Source organism: Stegodyphus dumicola, chromosome 6 (genome assembly GCF_044657685.1).
Source record: "Stegodyphus dumicola isolate Sdum_Otavi_A_Nest chromosome 6, ASM4465768v1".
Taxonomy (NCBI): Eukaryota; Metazoa; Arthropoda; class Arachnida; order Araneae; family Eresidae; genus Stegodyphus; species Stegodyphus dumicola.
Window position 1 is genome coordinate 144,122,210 of NC_140773.1, and position 14,139 is coordinate 144,136,348.

Below are 14,139 nucleotides of genomic sequence, written 5' to 3' on the forward strand. Positions count from 1 at the left end.
TTTTAAAAACAGAAATGGGAAAGTTTAGCCATAATTAATTTGAGAAATAATTCTATTCTTCATAAAAATGTGAGAAGGACAATTTTCGGAGAAAGGCTTATGCTTGACATCAACTTTCTTGCCAACATCCTTGATTTTGCTATTATAACGAATGCAATTTACACAAGCTTGGGTTTCTTGAGTGCTCACTTTTATGTTCTTTTGCAGATTTAAAGCAAGCAACAGAACTTCTGCAGTTAGCTCCTTTGTGATTATAGCCAAGGCATTTAAAACATCTATTTATTATGATAAACTCTTCTACTTTACAAGCCGACCACTCAAAATGCAAATACGCTAAAGATAGGCATTTTCTGTATAGCTCGGGTTTCATTTCGACAACGATATGCTTTGAGTTTTGGAATTTTTTAAGAGTAAAACAGAATTTCATGTCATTAATACATTCATTGCCATAAAAAATGTCAAGATTTTGATCAAAGAGAACAGTTAATACATCTTTATCATCAATTTCATTTGGCACATTTTTAATAAGTAGAGCAGCATTTTTCTGTCTTGGAAGAGAAGAAATTAGTTCAGGTTTATTGTTGATTTCATCTTTTAGTTTATCACGATCAGTTGAGGAAGAGCATTGCACTAAAATTCTGTTATTCGAAATCGTCCTAATATTTTTTATACCTATTTTCTTTTCTGTAGGATTAATTTTTTCCTTCAAAAGTTTTTTAACATCAAGGGATGTAAAGTTTTCCAATTCAGCAGCCGCCGAAACAAGAAAATTACAGTCATTTGACTGTTTGTTTACATTTTTTCCCCTAGATGGCGATACCACCTCAGCATAAGAATGTCTCATAACAGAGGTTTTCAAACTCAAGCTTCGCGATAATTAGCAGATTGTAATTTTTCAAAATTTTTAATTATAAGAGATTTTAACTCACCGTTCATATTACATTTAGATGCAAGTTGATAGTATCATAATGTTTTTCAAGAGACGTGTAAAACGCGTCAAGCTCTTTATCCGGGCCATGTGCGCTCCTCTGATGTAGTGATTGTAGTCGGTTTTTCCCTTTCCGTTTAATAATGTTGCTTATTTAGCACGTAGAAATTTTAATACCATGCATTTCGCAATAATTTTGAATTATGGAATTGAATTATTTCTCTTCGTAAAGCGCAAAAACATATCCGTCCACCCGCAGCTTGTTTGTATGTGAGATTTTGAAAAAAGAATAAATTAAAAAAAAATAACAGATGGCATTTGTCATTTCAAATAACAAGCAGTTGCCAAAAATTTTATTCCAAAACATTTTTTTTTAATTCTTTATCCTAATCGTTCTAAAAACACGTAAACGACCTCTGTGCAGTACAGTCCTATAGATTTGGTTTTGTATCTATTTGATGAGAATTGGATAATTGAAATGTACACTCTGCACACACACACAAAATGTAGATAAGTTCTTTATCTTCCGTTTTACTATGCCGATTGACGAAGTTTAACTTGCGCTTTTTATGTCTCGAAAGTGCGACATTTTATATATTGCATTGTTCTAACACAAAAATGTGACTTTTTATAAAATGACATACAAATTTTTTCCCCTATTTGGATTCTAGGACTCAAATTATGCCAAAGTGTCAAGTTTTGTAAAAAATCGCATGAGTAATTTTTTAAAAATCTCAAAATTTCAGCTCCTCAGTCCTAATTGAATTTGGTATATATATATATATTAATCTCTCTTTTTTATTAAACGTACTCGATTACTTCTCTCACATATCGGAATTGAAATTCAATCCAAATAAAATCCTGATATTTTCTGATTTATTTTTTAAATTTGTATTCTTTAGTAAGTTTCATAAATTTTCGAAAAATGTTTTTGAATTGTAATCTATAAGTTTCTTACCATCATCTTAAAGTAGACGTATTTCTTAGGTATACAAGCAAAAAATTAGCTTTTTATTCAAAATTTCCAAAGATATACGTGTCTTTATGAAAATAAGAGCGTTTTGAAATTTGGCAAATTTGTAATAAGCGGTAGTAACGCCAAATGTGCTTTACGCATTTTGTTACAATGATTTGAAGAAAAGAAAGATACACCTTTTTTCCTGTTCATGCACAATGTAAAAGGAAAATAGGTTTTTATAAATTAAGAATTTCGCCAAGTGACTTATTCTTGGTGTAAACTAAAAAGAAATAGCCAAGATAATTTTTTTAATTTCTCAGTAAGTTTCTTACCAAATTTTACAAAATTTAATAATTAGATATAACTTGAGACATAGAATCGGAATATGGAAAAAAATCGGTATGTCATTTCCGGAAAGGTCCGATTTTGTGTCAAAATACGTATGGTAGAATAATGTTGTATATAAATCTAACATATTAAGTCACGCTTCCGAAACGTGAAAAACGAAAATTAAATTTTGTCGATTGGCCCAGTAGAACGAGAAATATAGAACTGTCGCCCCTCCTTTTTTTGTGTAGAGTGTAGAAAAGCTTCACACTGGTTTTTCGGCGATTAAAGTAAAAGTCAAAGCAAAGATTAATGTGGATGGTTACCCATGCCTGCTTGTCAGAGTAGAAAAATTGCTGCTTTCTGTGAATCAATATTTTTTCAATTGCTAGAATGGCTAAACAAAATAATTTTCGAAGCAGTTTTGAATTATTATGAAATCATTTAAGCGCTTGGTTCGTGAACGTTCGCACGAGTTAACTTGTAAGATTCTCAATGTACTTCTCAGTTACTATAGAATCTTAAGAACTAGTTAGCGAATAATCGCTTAAGTTCGTGTAACAAGAAAAAACAAGAGGGAAGGGTTTATTATTCCAATAAGATTTAACAAAACTCCGTCTTGGAGTGTACAATCAAAGCCGACACTTGGGCTTAAACTTAAGAGACTAAAAATTAAACTAAAACTAAGATTAACTAAAGAAATAAAGCCGAAGCTATGAAGATTCTAATCGAGTTGGCTCCTTAACTCTATTTGATTACGAAGCTTATCAAGGGCCTGAGTACGGCCGAGCGTAATAACAGCTTTGAGAGAGAGAGTAACCAAAAGGAAGACGCGCGAAATCACCGCTCCTCCTCATTAAGTATTCAGAATGATTCCAAAACTACGTTCTGGCCGGAAGTAGTAAGTTGAAGTTAAGAGTTTGACAGGAAAGGAACTTAAAATTTAACTGTTAATAAAATTAACATAATCCTTACAAACTTCAATATGAAATCTTGCTCAAGAAGCTTTTGTTGCCATTCTTTTGAATGGAACTGCAGTGAAATCGTTCATAACGTAAAATTCTGCCACGTTTTGCTTAAAAATCCTAGCAATTTTCAAAATTACGTAATGCATAATATTTTAAATAAACTTCTTGAAAGTTTGATAAAAGATTTAAATTTTAAACGAGACAAAATCTTAGAGACTGTTTTTCTAATTGTAATATATATCTGGTTTAAAATTTTATACTTCTTTGAGATCTTTTATAATTTCTTTGCTGGTTGATGAATTTTTCCTGAATTGAGTGAAAATTTGATTTGGTTAGTAATTGTTTAATGATACTTCCAGTCAAAAATCCTTCACAGTGTTCTCTCTCTTTGCTCTCTGGTCTCAATCAAAAATCCCTACAAAAAGAGGGACCATTTGCAAGACCAGTGCTAGTGACCAGCACATTTCTGGGAACGGAATTTTTCGCTGGATATTGGAGGCGTGTAAAGAATTATGTGATTCTGAATTGCAGTCCGAATTAAATTAAGGAATAAAGTAGCTTTTATTCGAAGTAACGTATTAAAATAAATTAACCCGAGATTACAACAGCTACATACTGCTGTTGTACCTTTGTACCTTTTTTATTCCGTGGAAACTTTTGAATGAAAATTACTAATATTAAAGTATGATCACGGTGACATTAGTAAGTTAAGGTGATCACGGTGATATTAATAATAATGAGTTATCTAAATTATGATCCTCGTTAAGGGAATAATTCAGAGTTTTATTTACATCATTGATAGGAAAAAGGAAACAAGAACGTTAACATGCGGTCTTTTTGAACTTTTGCAATTTCATTCTAAAATGCAATCTCCAGGACGAAGTCCGAAGTATTGCAATACTATTGAGAAATTTCTTCAGTATAGCTATTTATTCCTGACAGTTGTAAGTACTATTTGTGAAAAGAATTTTCTAGATAAAATTAATTTAAGAAATCCAAAGTTTATTTTGCATTTAAGAAATCTTTCTATACTGTCTACATTACAGCAGCTGGAGCAATGAAGCAGACCACTGATATATCAGCCAGGTTATGAAGACCAGAAAACAAGCAATATAATAATATAATTTTAAAATACTGGAATAACATTTTACTGCAAAAATAAAGTTTAAATTTATTTCCCTGTATGTCATTTTGGCATTTTTTAGTTTTTTTATTTGTATATCAAAAGGGGCGGCAAAATTCTAGCTGCGTTAATGGGCAAGGCTATGTCATTTAAAATTTCTACTAAAGAGACTGACAGTTTATATCACCAATGCACATGGCTGTTGCCATTCGGTAAAATATAAGATATTAATCTTTCAATTTTAATTAACAAATTCCGGTTTTTAAAAGAATGTGTTGACATTATCCAAAATAAAATATACTTTTATCTTCCACTCAACCAGCGTACTATTCAGTAAAGCGTAAGATATTTAACTTTCAAGTTTAGTCTATCTGATATTCGGTAACAAACAAAACGATTTAAAAGCAATAAACTCAGTTCTTAAGAATATTTTTACTGTTTCTTATCTGATTTATTTAAATAAAAATGCATTTAAATCACGAGATGTCTAATTAGAATCGTAAATATTTTTATGAAAATACACTATTTGAACTCATTAATATTATATGTTATAATAAATTTATAAAATGATTAAGTTCATTATTTATAAAATCATCACATTTTTCTTTTTTATGATAACGAGTTTAGAAGCCAGCCACGCAAGCCATCAGTATAATACTTCATCTGTCCCATAATAATAGTAGTAAGTGAATATTTAAATTCACCTGGGAATTACTGGCAAATGAAGACAAAAAAATAAAAGCGTGGACGCCATTGCAAAGATTATGGAGGAAAACTTAATAAACTTAGACATAACCTTATTGGCAGAAAAAGCACCATAGAGTACTTAATAATATTCCTCCCGAAACACTGGATGATACGTTTCTATCACTTCAACAAGTTATGCTGGAAGCAGTGTCGAACGATGGCTCCATAATTTTTCACAAAATAAAAATTAAGAGAAATATTTTTTTATTTATTTTTTAATTTAATCTGGTTTTTAGATAATAAATATTGGATTCTATATTTACTTTCTTTTGCTGCTATTATTATAGGACAAATTAAATTCATTAACTGCTGTTATTATTATGGGACAAAGGGACTAAAATGGGAGAACAAAAGTGACAAAACAAAAGGACTAAAATGAAGTTACAAATAAGTAATTTTGAACGTTCGGTTCGCGGAACACAACTTTCAGTTTCAAGTTTAAACTGCCAAGTAATGGTTCAACGCTCTCACTTAGGTTCTAAATAAAACAGAAAAGAACTTTCAATAGAATTGGAAACAAAAAAGATACAACTTTAATACTATATTGAAAACTCAAAATCGATATTTTGTCCGAAACTGATGAGATGTACTGATATGTTAATTAATTTTTAATTGCTTGTTAAGTCAGTATTAATGACACATTGATTATGAATGTTGCCTTTTGATGAATAATTTTCTCTTACGAAACTCTTTGAGTTTATGTTTTTATTTCAGGTGGCAAAATCATGGAGGAGGAAAGGATAGAATTCGAGAGAGTCAAAAGCAAATTAATTGAAACTGAAGCTCGTTATAGACATTTAGAAAGTATGTTGGAATCTAGAGATAAAGATCTAAGCAAAGTGAGGATAATATTTTAGATTATTATTCTTGAATATTTACGTCAGTGTAATGGAAAGCTCTAAATAAAAAGTTACATAGAGAAAGAAACACACGTTTAAATTCATGTTATGTCGAGATTTCATATGGGTTGTCGTAGAACAGTAATAGCGCAATAAACATAGAACGTACGTTTCTAAAACAAGCCATTCAATTTTTTTCGTGATTAATTACTGCGAATTTTATTTTGTAAATTCTCATTGTTATATCATTGGTGAATGAACAGTAAATCTACAGGAGTTGGACTGTGAAACTAAAACATATGAGGAATGTAGCGTCCAAAATTCAAACCAGCTTATGCATTTCTGATTGGAAATGCTAAATGATTATGAATTTTACAAATAAGAGCCACCCACGAGCGGTCGAGTTGTAAAGTCGCTGAATATTGGTAGTTCGGTCTGGGGTTCGAATCCCGGCAAAAGGGCTGCCTGCATAGACGTTTTCGTGGTTTTCCTCATGTGTAACGTGTATACAACTCAGTTTCCCTTAGAAAGTCCTCCACTAAGGCATCCCTTCCCTTAGGCAGATAGCCCTTAAGTGCTATGCCATAATCAAATAAACCAAACCAAATAACAGCATCGCCGTGATAAGTACGGTGGTAAGCGTTTTTGATTCCCGTATCATTTGGCGAAATACCCTTATATGCGGTCAGGTCGTAAATTTAGAACCCCTGTTTTCACAGCGGGGGCTGAAAAGTAGGGAATAATCTTGCTTGTGGTCTTGGGGGTCGTTTAAACATCTAACTTCTCTACATTCAGTTTTATACAGAGGAAAATACAAATTGAATTCTTCGAATGAATGCAATTTTGTACAATGAAAATGTATTACTTAATGATAAACTCTAAGATTAACATCTTTTTTTAAAGCCATAGGTGTAGAAAGACAGATATTTGTTACACGAATGAATTTGTAGTAAATATTGAGTTTTTCATTTCGAATGCTATGTTCCATGTATGCGAAGTAGCTGAGTATGTGAGATAATAGTCATAATCGAATGGCTTTCAACCTTTTCACGGCTAAGGACTGTTTCTCAATTACATTGTGGTCGCTGCTTTTTGGTTAATTTTCTAATGACATATAAACAATAGTTGTTTTTATTTGAGACTTATGAATAAAATAACGCAAACTAGACTGCAGAAAATTCTTAAGAAGGAAGTTAAATAATACTGAAAAATACATTATTGATGCACTTTTGTGTTTTATATGTAGTAGTATTAACTACTACTATAATCCTTAAATGGAATCCTTAAATTATATATATCTATGTGTAGGTATATATAAATGGAACCAAATATAGAACAAGGTATAAAATATCTTTATTATACAATGTTCATTACCATACGTATATTTACGTAATATCAATATAAATAGTTAGTTAGGTTTCGTACATATATAATTTATTTTTATATTTTGTATTTGTTGTATTAGATTCAGTATTGTATACGTATCTGAAGTTTAATTTGTTCTCTTTTTGCGTTACGACTTTAAGTGAGAAAGAATTGTTAGGGCCTTCATAGGGATTACATTATTATACAATCAGTTAGGATCCTAATTTTCCTTTCTTTTAATCATTATATATATTGAAATACTACTTGATAAGTATACTTAAAATATAGCAGTTTTTAAGCTACTTATTTATATATCTATTGTTTGGTCTGGTTTGTTTGATTATAGCAAAGCATTCGACGGCTATTTGCCTAAGGGTAAGGGTGCCTCGTGGAGAACTTTCTAAGCAAAACTGACTCTTATGCACGTTACACGTGGGGAAAACCTCGAAAACGCCAACACAGCCATCCCCGTCGATCCGGATTCGAACCCCGGATCGACCTGCCAGAGTTCAACGGTTTTACAGCTCAGCCGCTAGTGAGTCACACATACACACATACACACATATACATTAAATAGTATTTACATGTCGTTTATAAAGTATAATTGAGTGCAATTTAATCATAAAGAGAAAATATTCTACGGAATTACTTCACTTCGTAGACTTTTTGCTAAGCTTCACCATATTTCTTAAAGAGAATCACAACGCTGATTCCATTTCCTAGACCTTTATGTATCTTATTTTTTTCTACACTGAATTATATTTAGAAAATTATTTCACTTGGTTATAGCTGAAAATGCAGTTTTTTTATTGAAGAATTTAAGGGTGAGAAGAGAATTATGCCCTTTTCTAATTATTCTTGAAGCATTTAATTTTTTTTTAAAAAAAAAGCGCACATTAATACGGATCACTGAACTAAAGTGCTCGATACAGGACAGATTAATTAGCTGCTAAATTTTGATTTTCGTTGAGTAAAAATGAATTCATCTGCATTCTATAAGAAAGCAAATATTCAAGATTTTTTTTTTTCCCTCGATTCTCGCAGTCATAATATTTTTCTTAAGTATTCAGCTAATTCATATTCAAATATTCCAATCCATTACAATAAGTAATAAATCGATACAGTAAATAAATAATTAAAATCAATTAAATGGAATTTTAATTGATTTTAATTGCCATTTTCCCTCTGATAAACCCCTCTTTAGAGTTCAATAGCAGTCGATCAGCTTTTGTTGGGGGTTCATTTTTCTTTATGGTATGCTTACGTTATATATGTATGTATTATGCATTGCTCATACTCGTCAATTGCAACTTTTAATATCTCTTGGAAAAAAAATCAGTATGGGAATCCAGAAAATGATTCTTAGTGACTCTAAAACTATTATTACTAGGCATTGTCATTGCACAGTGTTTAAAAAAAAATCCCATTGTTTAAAGGTAGATCCTATGCTTATATCCTAGTCTACAATTAAAAGCTGCGAGTCAAAATTAAGGGAGTTGCTCTTAGGAAGCCTTAATTAGAAGTAGTTATAGGAAATGTTAATCAATACTTATAATCTTACGGATTAAACACTTATTCCCTATTTGATCACGTGTATGGCAAACAGATATTCGTCATTCATAAAGAAAAGAAAGGTGAATCAAAATGAGTTATATTCTTGTTTTTCCAACTGCAAAAACATCTTAAGATACTATCGGATTTAATCTTTAAATTATTCCAGTAATAATCAGAACAATGGGGGCCATTATTCTTAACTATAATTTACTAATGCAAATCCTAATTTGGTTTCAAATGGCTTTCATTAATTACGTTAATGATATACTGATGCTGAATGAGACCTAAAAACACTTTTTTTTAAAATATATCTTCCCTTATGATCCCCGACACAGCCGTTTACTTTCCCCTTCCGTAATTAACGTCAGTCTCCTGCTGTTGACCGCATTTGCCAAGCCACCCATTTGGCCGAGGTTAGAATCCCGGAAAAGGCTCGGATGTAGTTAATTGTATACTGATTTCTGTGCGGAAAAGTACTTAAAATACACGGGAAGCTGAAACTTCTCTCGGGTGACTTGGTGGTAGTGAAAAAAGGGTGGAAGACCATTGGAACTGGCCCCCTCGGATTCTTCTTCGAAATTGAAATGGAACTCAGCATAGTAATACTTTCATCTCTTAAATGTCAAAAGCCCGATAGTGGCCGAGCAGCAAACATTGGTAGTGTGGTCCAGGGTTCAACTCCCGGCGAACGGGATGATTGCATTGGCGTTTTGGGGCTTTTCCAATGTATAAAGTGTATACGAGCCAGTTAAGTGCCAAAGTCTCATGCCAACGACAGACGCAATTCTACATTCCTAGCCATGATAAAATTCATGGACTTGTTCTAATGTTATCATCAGACGAGTGAGATGAGTTTCAGTAACAGCTACGAGTGAAGTGACGAACAAGTGACTTCAAACGCTGAAAATTTATGGAAAATAATTGAGGCATTGATTTATGTATCTTTTACCAGGACAGCGGATCTCTTTGATGTATCGAAGGCTACATTGTCTAGGCTCATGTTTTGTACACCTTGTAAGGTTATTATTTAAATTAGCCAGTTGTTTATAATTTCAGCCTTTATTATAATTTCTGCTTTATGTTTCTTCACCAGAATACAAATGAGTTAAACCGATGTTTTGGGATTTTAAGAGAGAGCGTGTTTCTGGCCTGCGCGTACACACTACGTTTCGTTCCTGCCAGCTGTGATGGTTTTAATTATTTGGCTTTGCGGAATATTCGCTGCCGGCAATTTGATTTTGATACTCACTGTAGAGTTACTGAGTCAGCTTAGAGTAAAATTTACACTGGTGTGCAAAAATTAAGGACGAAGTCGAAAAATTAGCATATCAGCTGAACGAAGAGGCAGAGCGGACAGAAAGACCAATCAGGAGATTAAGTAAGGTGATGTACGCTAGCACATGCGGAGATATGCAGGTAGACGTAATGGGGGAGTGTCTGAGTAGTATAAAGCATGTTGTCGGTGTAAGATCAGTATTTCTGGCAAAGAGATTGCACGCCGTATAGCAGTTAAAATCACACCGAGTTGCTGCCTCAGCGAGAAATGGCGAATAATCAATCTGTTAGACGACATCTGGATGCTTTTAACCTAGCTCGAATCATTGGGAAGTTGGAGGAAGGCCGAAGTGTGACAAGTGTGGCTGCAGAGTTCGGAATTGCTCACAGCATCGTTTCACGACTTTGGAGACAATTTCAAACCAGAGGAACAGCTATCCGGGGGTTTAGTAGTGGTCGTCCACGAGGAACCACACCCGCAGATGACCGGTATATTGCCTTACAGGCCAGAAGAAACAGGCGGCAGACAGCGGGAGAAATCACTAGACACACGACACAGGCGACTGGACGACCGATATCGCGTTTTACCGTGGCCAGAAGACTACATGGTGGTGGTCTGTTTGCACGACGCCCTGTACGGTGTGTTCCTCTAACGCCTGCCCATCGGAGAAGGCGTTCTCTGTGGTGCCGGGAACACCGGAATTGGAGAGACAATGAATGGGTACGAGTACTCTTTACAGATGAGAGCAGATTCAGTCTGAGTAGCGATTTTCATCGCATACTCATCTGGAGAGAGCGGGGAAGCTGCAATCATCCCTCGAGCATCATTGAAAGGGACAGGTATGGAAGTGGCGGTGTTCTCGTTTGGGGAGGCATCATCCTTGGTAGTCGTACAGACCTTCACATCTTCGATGCAGGTTCAGTCAACGGGACCCGTTATTGTAACGAGATTCGTCTTCCATATGTGCCTCTTTTTAGAGGCGCTATGGGTCCGCAGTTCCTTTTCATGGACGACAATGCACCATGTCATCGCACAGTAGCTGCCGAACAGCTCTTAGAGAGTGAGGATATTGAACGTATGGATTGGCCGGCACGATCTCCGGATCTCAATCCCATCGAGCATGTATGGCATTTTCAAGGCAGACGCTTGGCAGCTCGTACCTCACCACCAGTAACGACTTCGATTGGCGCTGCAAGACGAATGGGCAGCAATGCCTCAACAACTCATTGACACCCTCATTCTCAGCATGGGCAGACGCTGTGAAACCTGCCTGGCAGTCAGAGGAGATCATATTCCCTATTAAAGACCGGATGTTTCTTGCTGGACACCCATCACAGGGATGTTTCGGCCTTCAGTCGCATTACACTCCATGCTAGTTTTTCAGTAAAGCTTCTTTTTATCCCTCTGATTTCTCTTTTAGTAAGTGTTGCTTACATTACTCATGTCCTTACGTATTGGGGATCTTACGGTATTAAATGTGTTGACTTGGAAAGCTTTTGTACAAAGTTATATTGAAAAAACCGTCTCGTCCTTAATTTTTGCACACCAGTGTAATTGTGTCCCCTTTGACTTGAATTTGACTGTTCTGTTTACTTACATCACCGCGAGCTGTCGTTGATACTGTTAGCATAAGAACGTGAATTGTTGTTCTAAGTTCTGTTTAAATAAAGAGGTTTATTTAATCATTTTTCTGCCTTCGTAGCTACTTTCAGACATAGCGATAATTCAATTCACATCTGTTAGGGGATTCTGACAAATTAACTTTTACCCGATCAAGTAAAACCTCATAATCTATCAAAAAGAAGAACTTTATTCATTCGGAGTATTGCCGCGGTGACAGGAGGTAATCTGAAAAGATTGCTAGAGTGTTAAAAAAAATTAAAGCCACATATCTATTATTGCTGTTAAAAAAAATAATTAATTTTTCCCCCCTCTACGCATTTTTAGTTTAAAAGTGACTTTATTCCCGAATGGGATATTAGGCTCGAATCACTAAAAACGTCGTTTCACTTTTCAGATTGTTGTCACCAAATATTATCGCCCTGTATTATATTTAAAGAAATTAAATAATGAAGAATCTGCTTGAATGTATGCAGGGTTCTCTCATTGTGAAAAAACAACGGTACCTACAGCCATCCAGTTCTGAATAACGTACTCTTTCACCCGAACATTAGTACCTGGGAACCCGAATTTTTAATTTCGAATTTGTTTTATTATCTATTTCATATTTTGTAAAACTTTAATGAATTTTTGATTAACAAACTGAACGATTTCAAAGTAAGCAGTAGCAACACTGTAAGGATTAAAACATTTTTATCTCCAACACGCGAGGCTGTCTGTTGGAAATTTTTAAGATATACTGTTTTTAAATATTTTGTGGTCTTGCTGTTGAATCGAATTTTATGTAGAGTAAGCGCCAATAATGTGATATTTAATAAATAAAATAAATGCACAAAAAGTTGATAATAAAAAGACAAACAAACAAACAAAAAAGTTTTGTAAAGCCGTTTCAGTAAGAAAGCTTAATATTGGTATGATGAACGGAGAAAAGACTGGGGGGAGCGGAAAAAAGTCAGAAATACATATGCCAACACTTTAATGCCGTATCGGGAATTCTAAACGTATACTGCTACGCTGCTTTTAAAGTTTTTGTAATTCTGCTGTTCTGTGTAATTTTGTGTATATGTTGTAAGAGGAGGTGGGAAAATAACGCTTAGTATTAAAGCTAAAAAAATAGAAGAACAAATAGTTTAGTAGGAGTGAGTGTAGCAGCAGACTGGTAGACTGCGAGCTCAGCGAGAGCGCGAAAACCTTAAAAACTCGTTTGAGTGACCGTTAAAATCTGAAACCTTTCAGATTTTTTTTTTCCCCTTTAATCCCACTTCTGTAGTACATTAAAGTAAAATGTGAACTATGTAATTACATTTGGGATAAAAACATCAATTTACTTTAGCTAATTAAAACATCATGAACACCTGTCTGATGCGATGTTTACCACTCTGCGTTCCAGAATTTCTCCAAACCTTCTAAATATAATTTCTACGATGACTCTAAGAGTATGTTTTGGTACCTGCTATTGGGAGAGAAGACTTTGACCATATTTCTTCAGAACATATCATAAACATTGAATTGGATTGAGGTGTGGGAATTTGAAGGTAAAAATAACTGTTTAAATATTGGGTATTATTATACTGTGTGTTTCATATTGAATAGAACAAAAAGAATAGCATAGTAGAAATAAATTAATTCTGAAACTGCAGTTATACAAGTTTTATTTGGCAACGGTGAAATATCTCTCAGAAATCACCGCTAGAAGCATTGTTAACCAAAATGGCGCCATCTATGCAGGAGAAAGCCTTATATCGTCGTTCAAAGACATTTTTGCATACGATTTTTCATGAAGAACCACCACATCGTCACAACATGGAACAGTGGGAGAAGCAATTTCAGAAACCAGGTTGCTTTTGTTAGAAAACCAGCTCAAGACTAACAGCAACAGAAACCGAAGTGGTTAGAAAAAATTCGTGAAATGTTTTTACGAAGTCCCACAAAATTTACGTGTCGTGCCAGTTCTGAACCCAGTGTGCCTCATGTAACGGTTTGGAAGTGTGTTACGAAGACGTTCACAATTCCGGCCATACACCTTTCAGATGATGCAGGCGTTAAAACCGGTGCGTAAAGCTTTCTGTGAGAATCTATAAGCTAAGCTGAAGGTAGATAGATGGTTTCGCGAACAGACTTGTGTACGGATGAAGGTACTTTTCTCATTTCTGCCGAAGTTAATCGCCAAACTTTACAATTTGGGGGCACAGAAAATCCATATGGTGTAATGGAATGTGAGCGTGATTCTACAAAGTTGAACGTTTTCTGCTCAATTTCTAACAGTTAAGTTTTTGGGTTTTTTTTTTTTTTCTTTGTAGAAAAATCCGGGGGATTAATTAAAAAATTAATGGGTTAATTTACCAAGATATGCTATCAGAGTAGTTGTTCCCTCATTTGGAGGAAGCGGTTCCCAGCTTCATTCTGCAGCACAACGATACTCCACCACATTGGC

General features: G+C 34.3%; 1 protein-coding gene across 1 annotated transcript in view; it reads left to right on the forward strand.

Annotated features, from left to right (window-relative positions):
• LOC118196388 (uncharacterized) overlaps window positions 1-14,139 on the forward strand; it is a 310,238-nt gene that overhangs the window by 221,925 nt on the left and 74,174 nt on the right. The window contains exon 4 of the mRNA XM_085818940.1: window positions 5,766-5,890. Coding sequence (XP_085675066.1) covers window positions 5,766-5,890 — 125 coding nt within the window. The remainder of the gene's footprint in view (window positions 1-5,765; window positions 5,891-14,139) is intronic.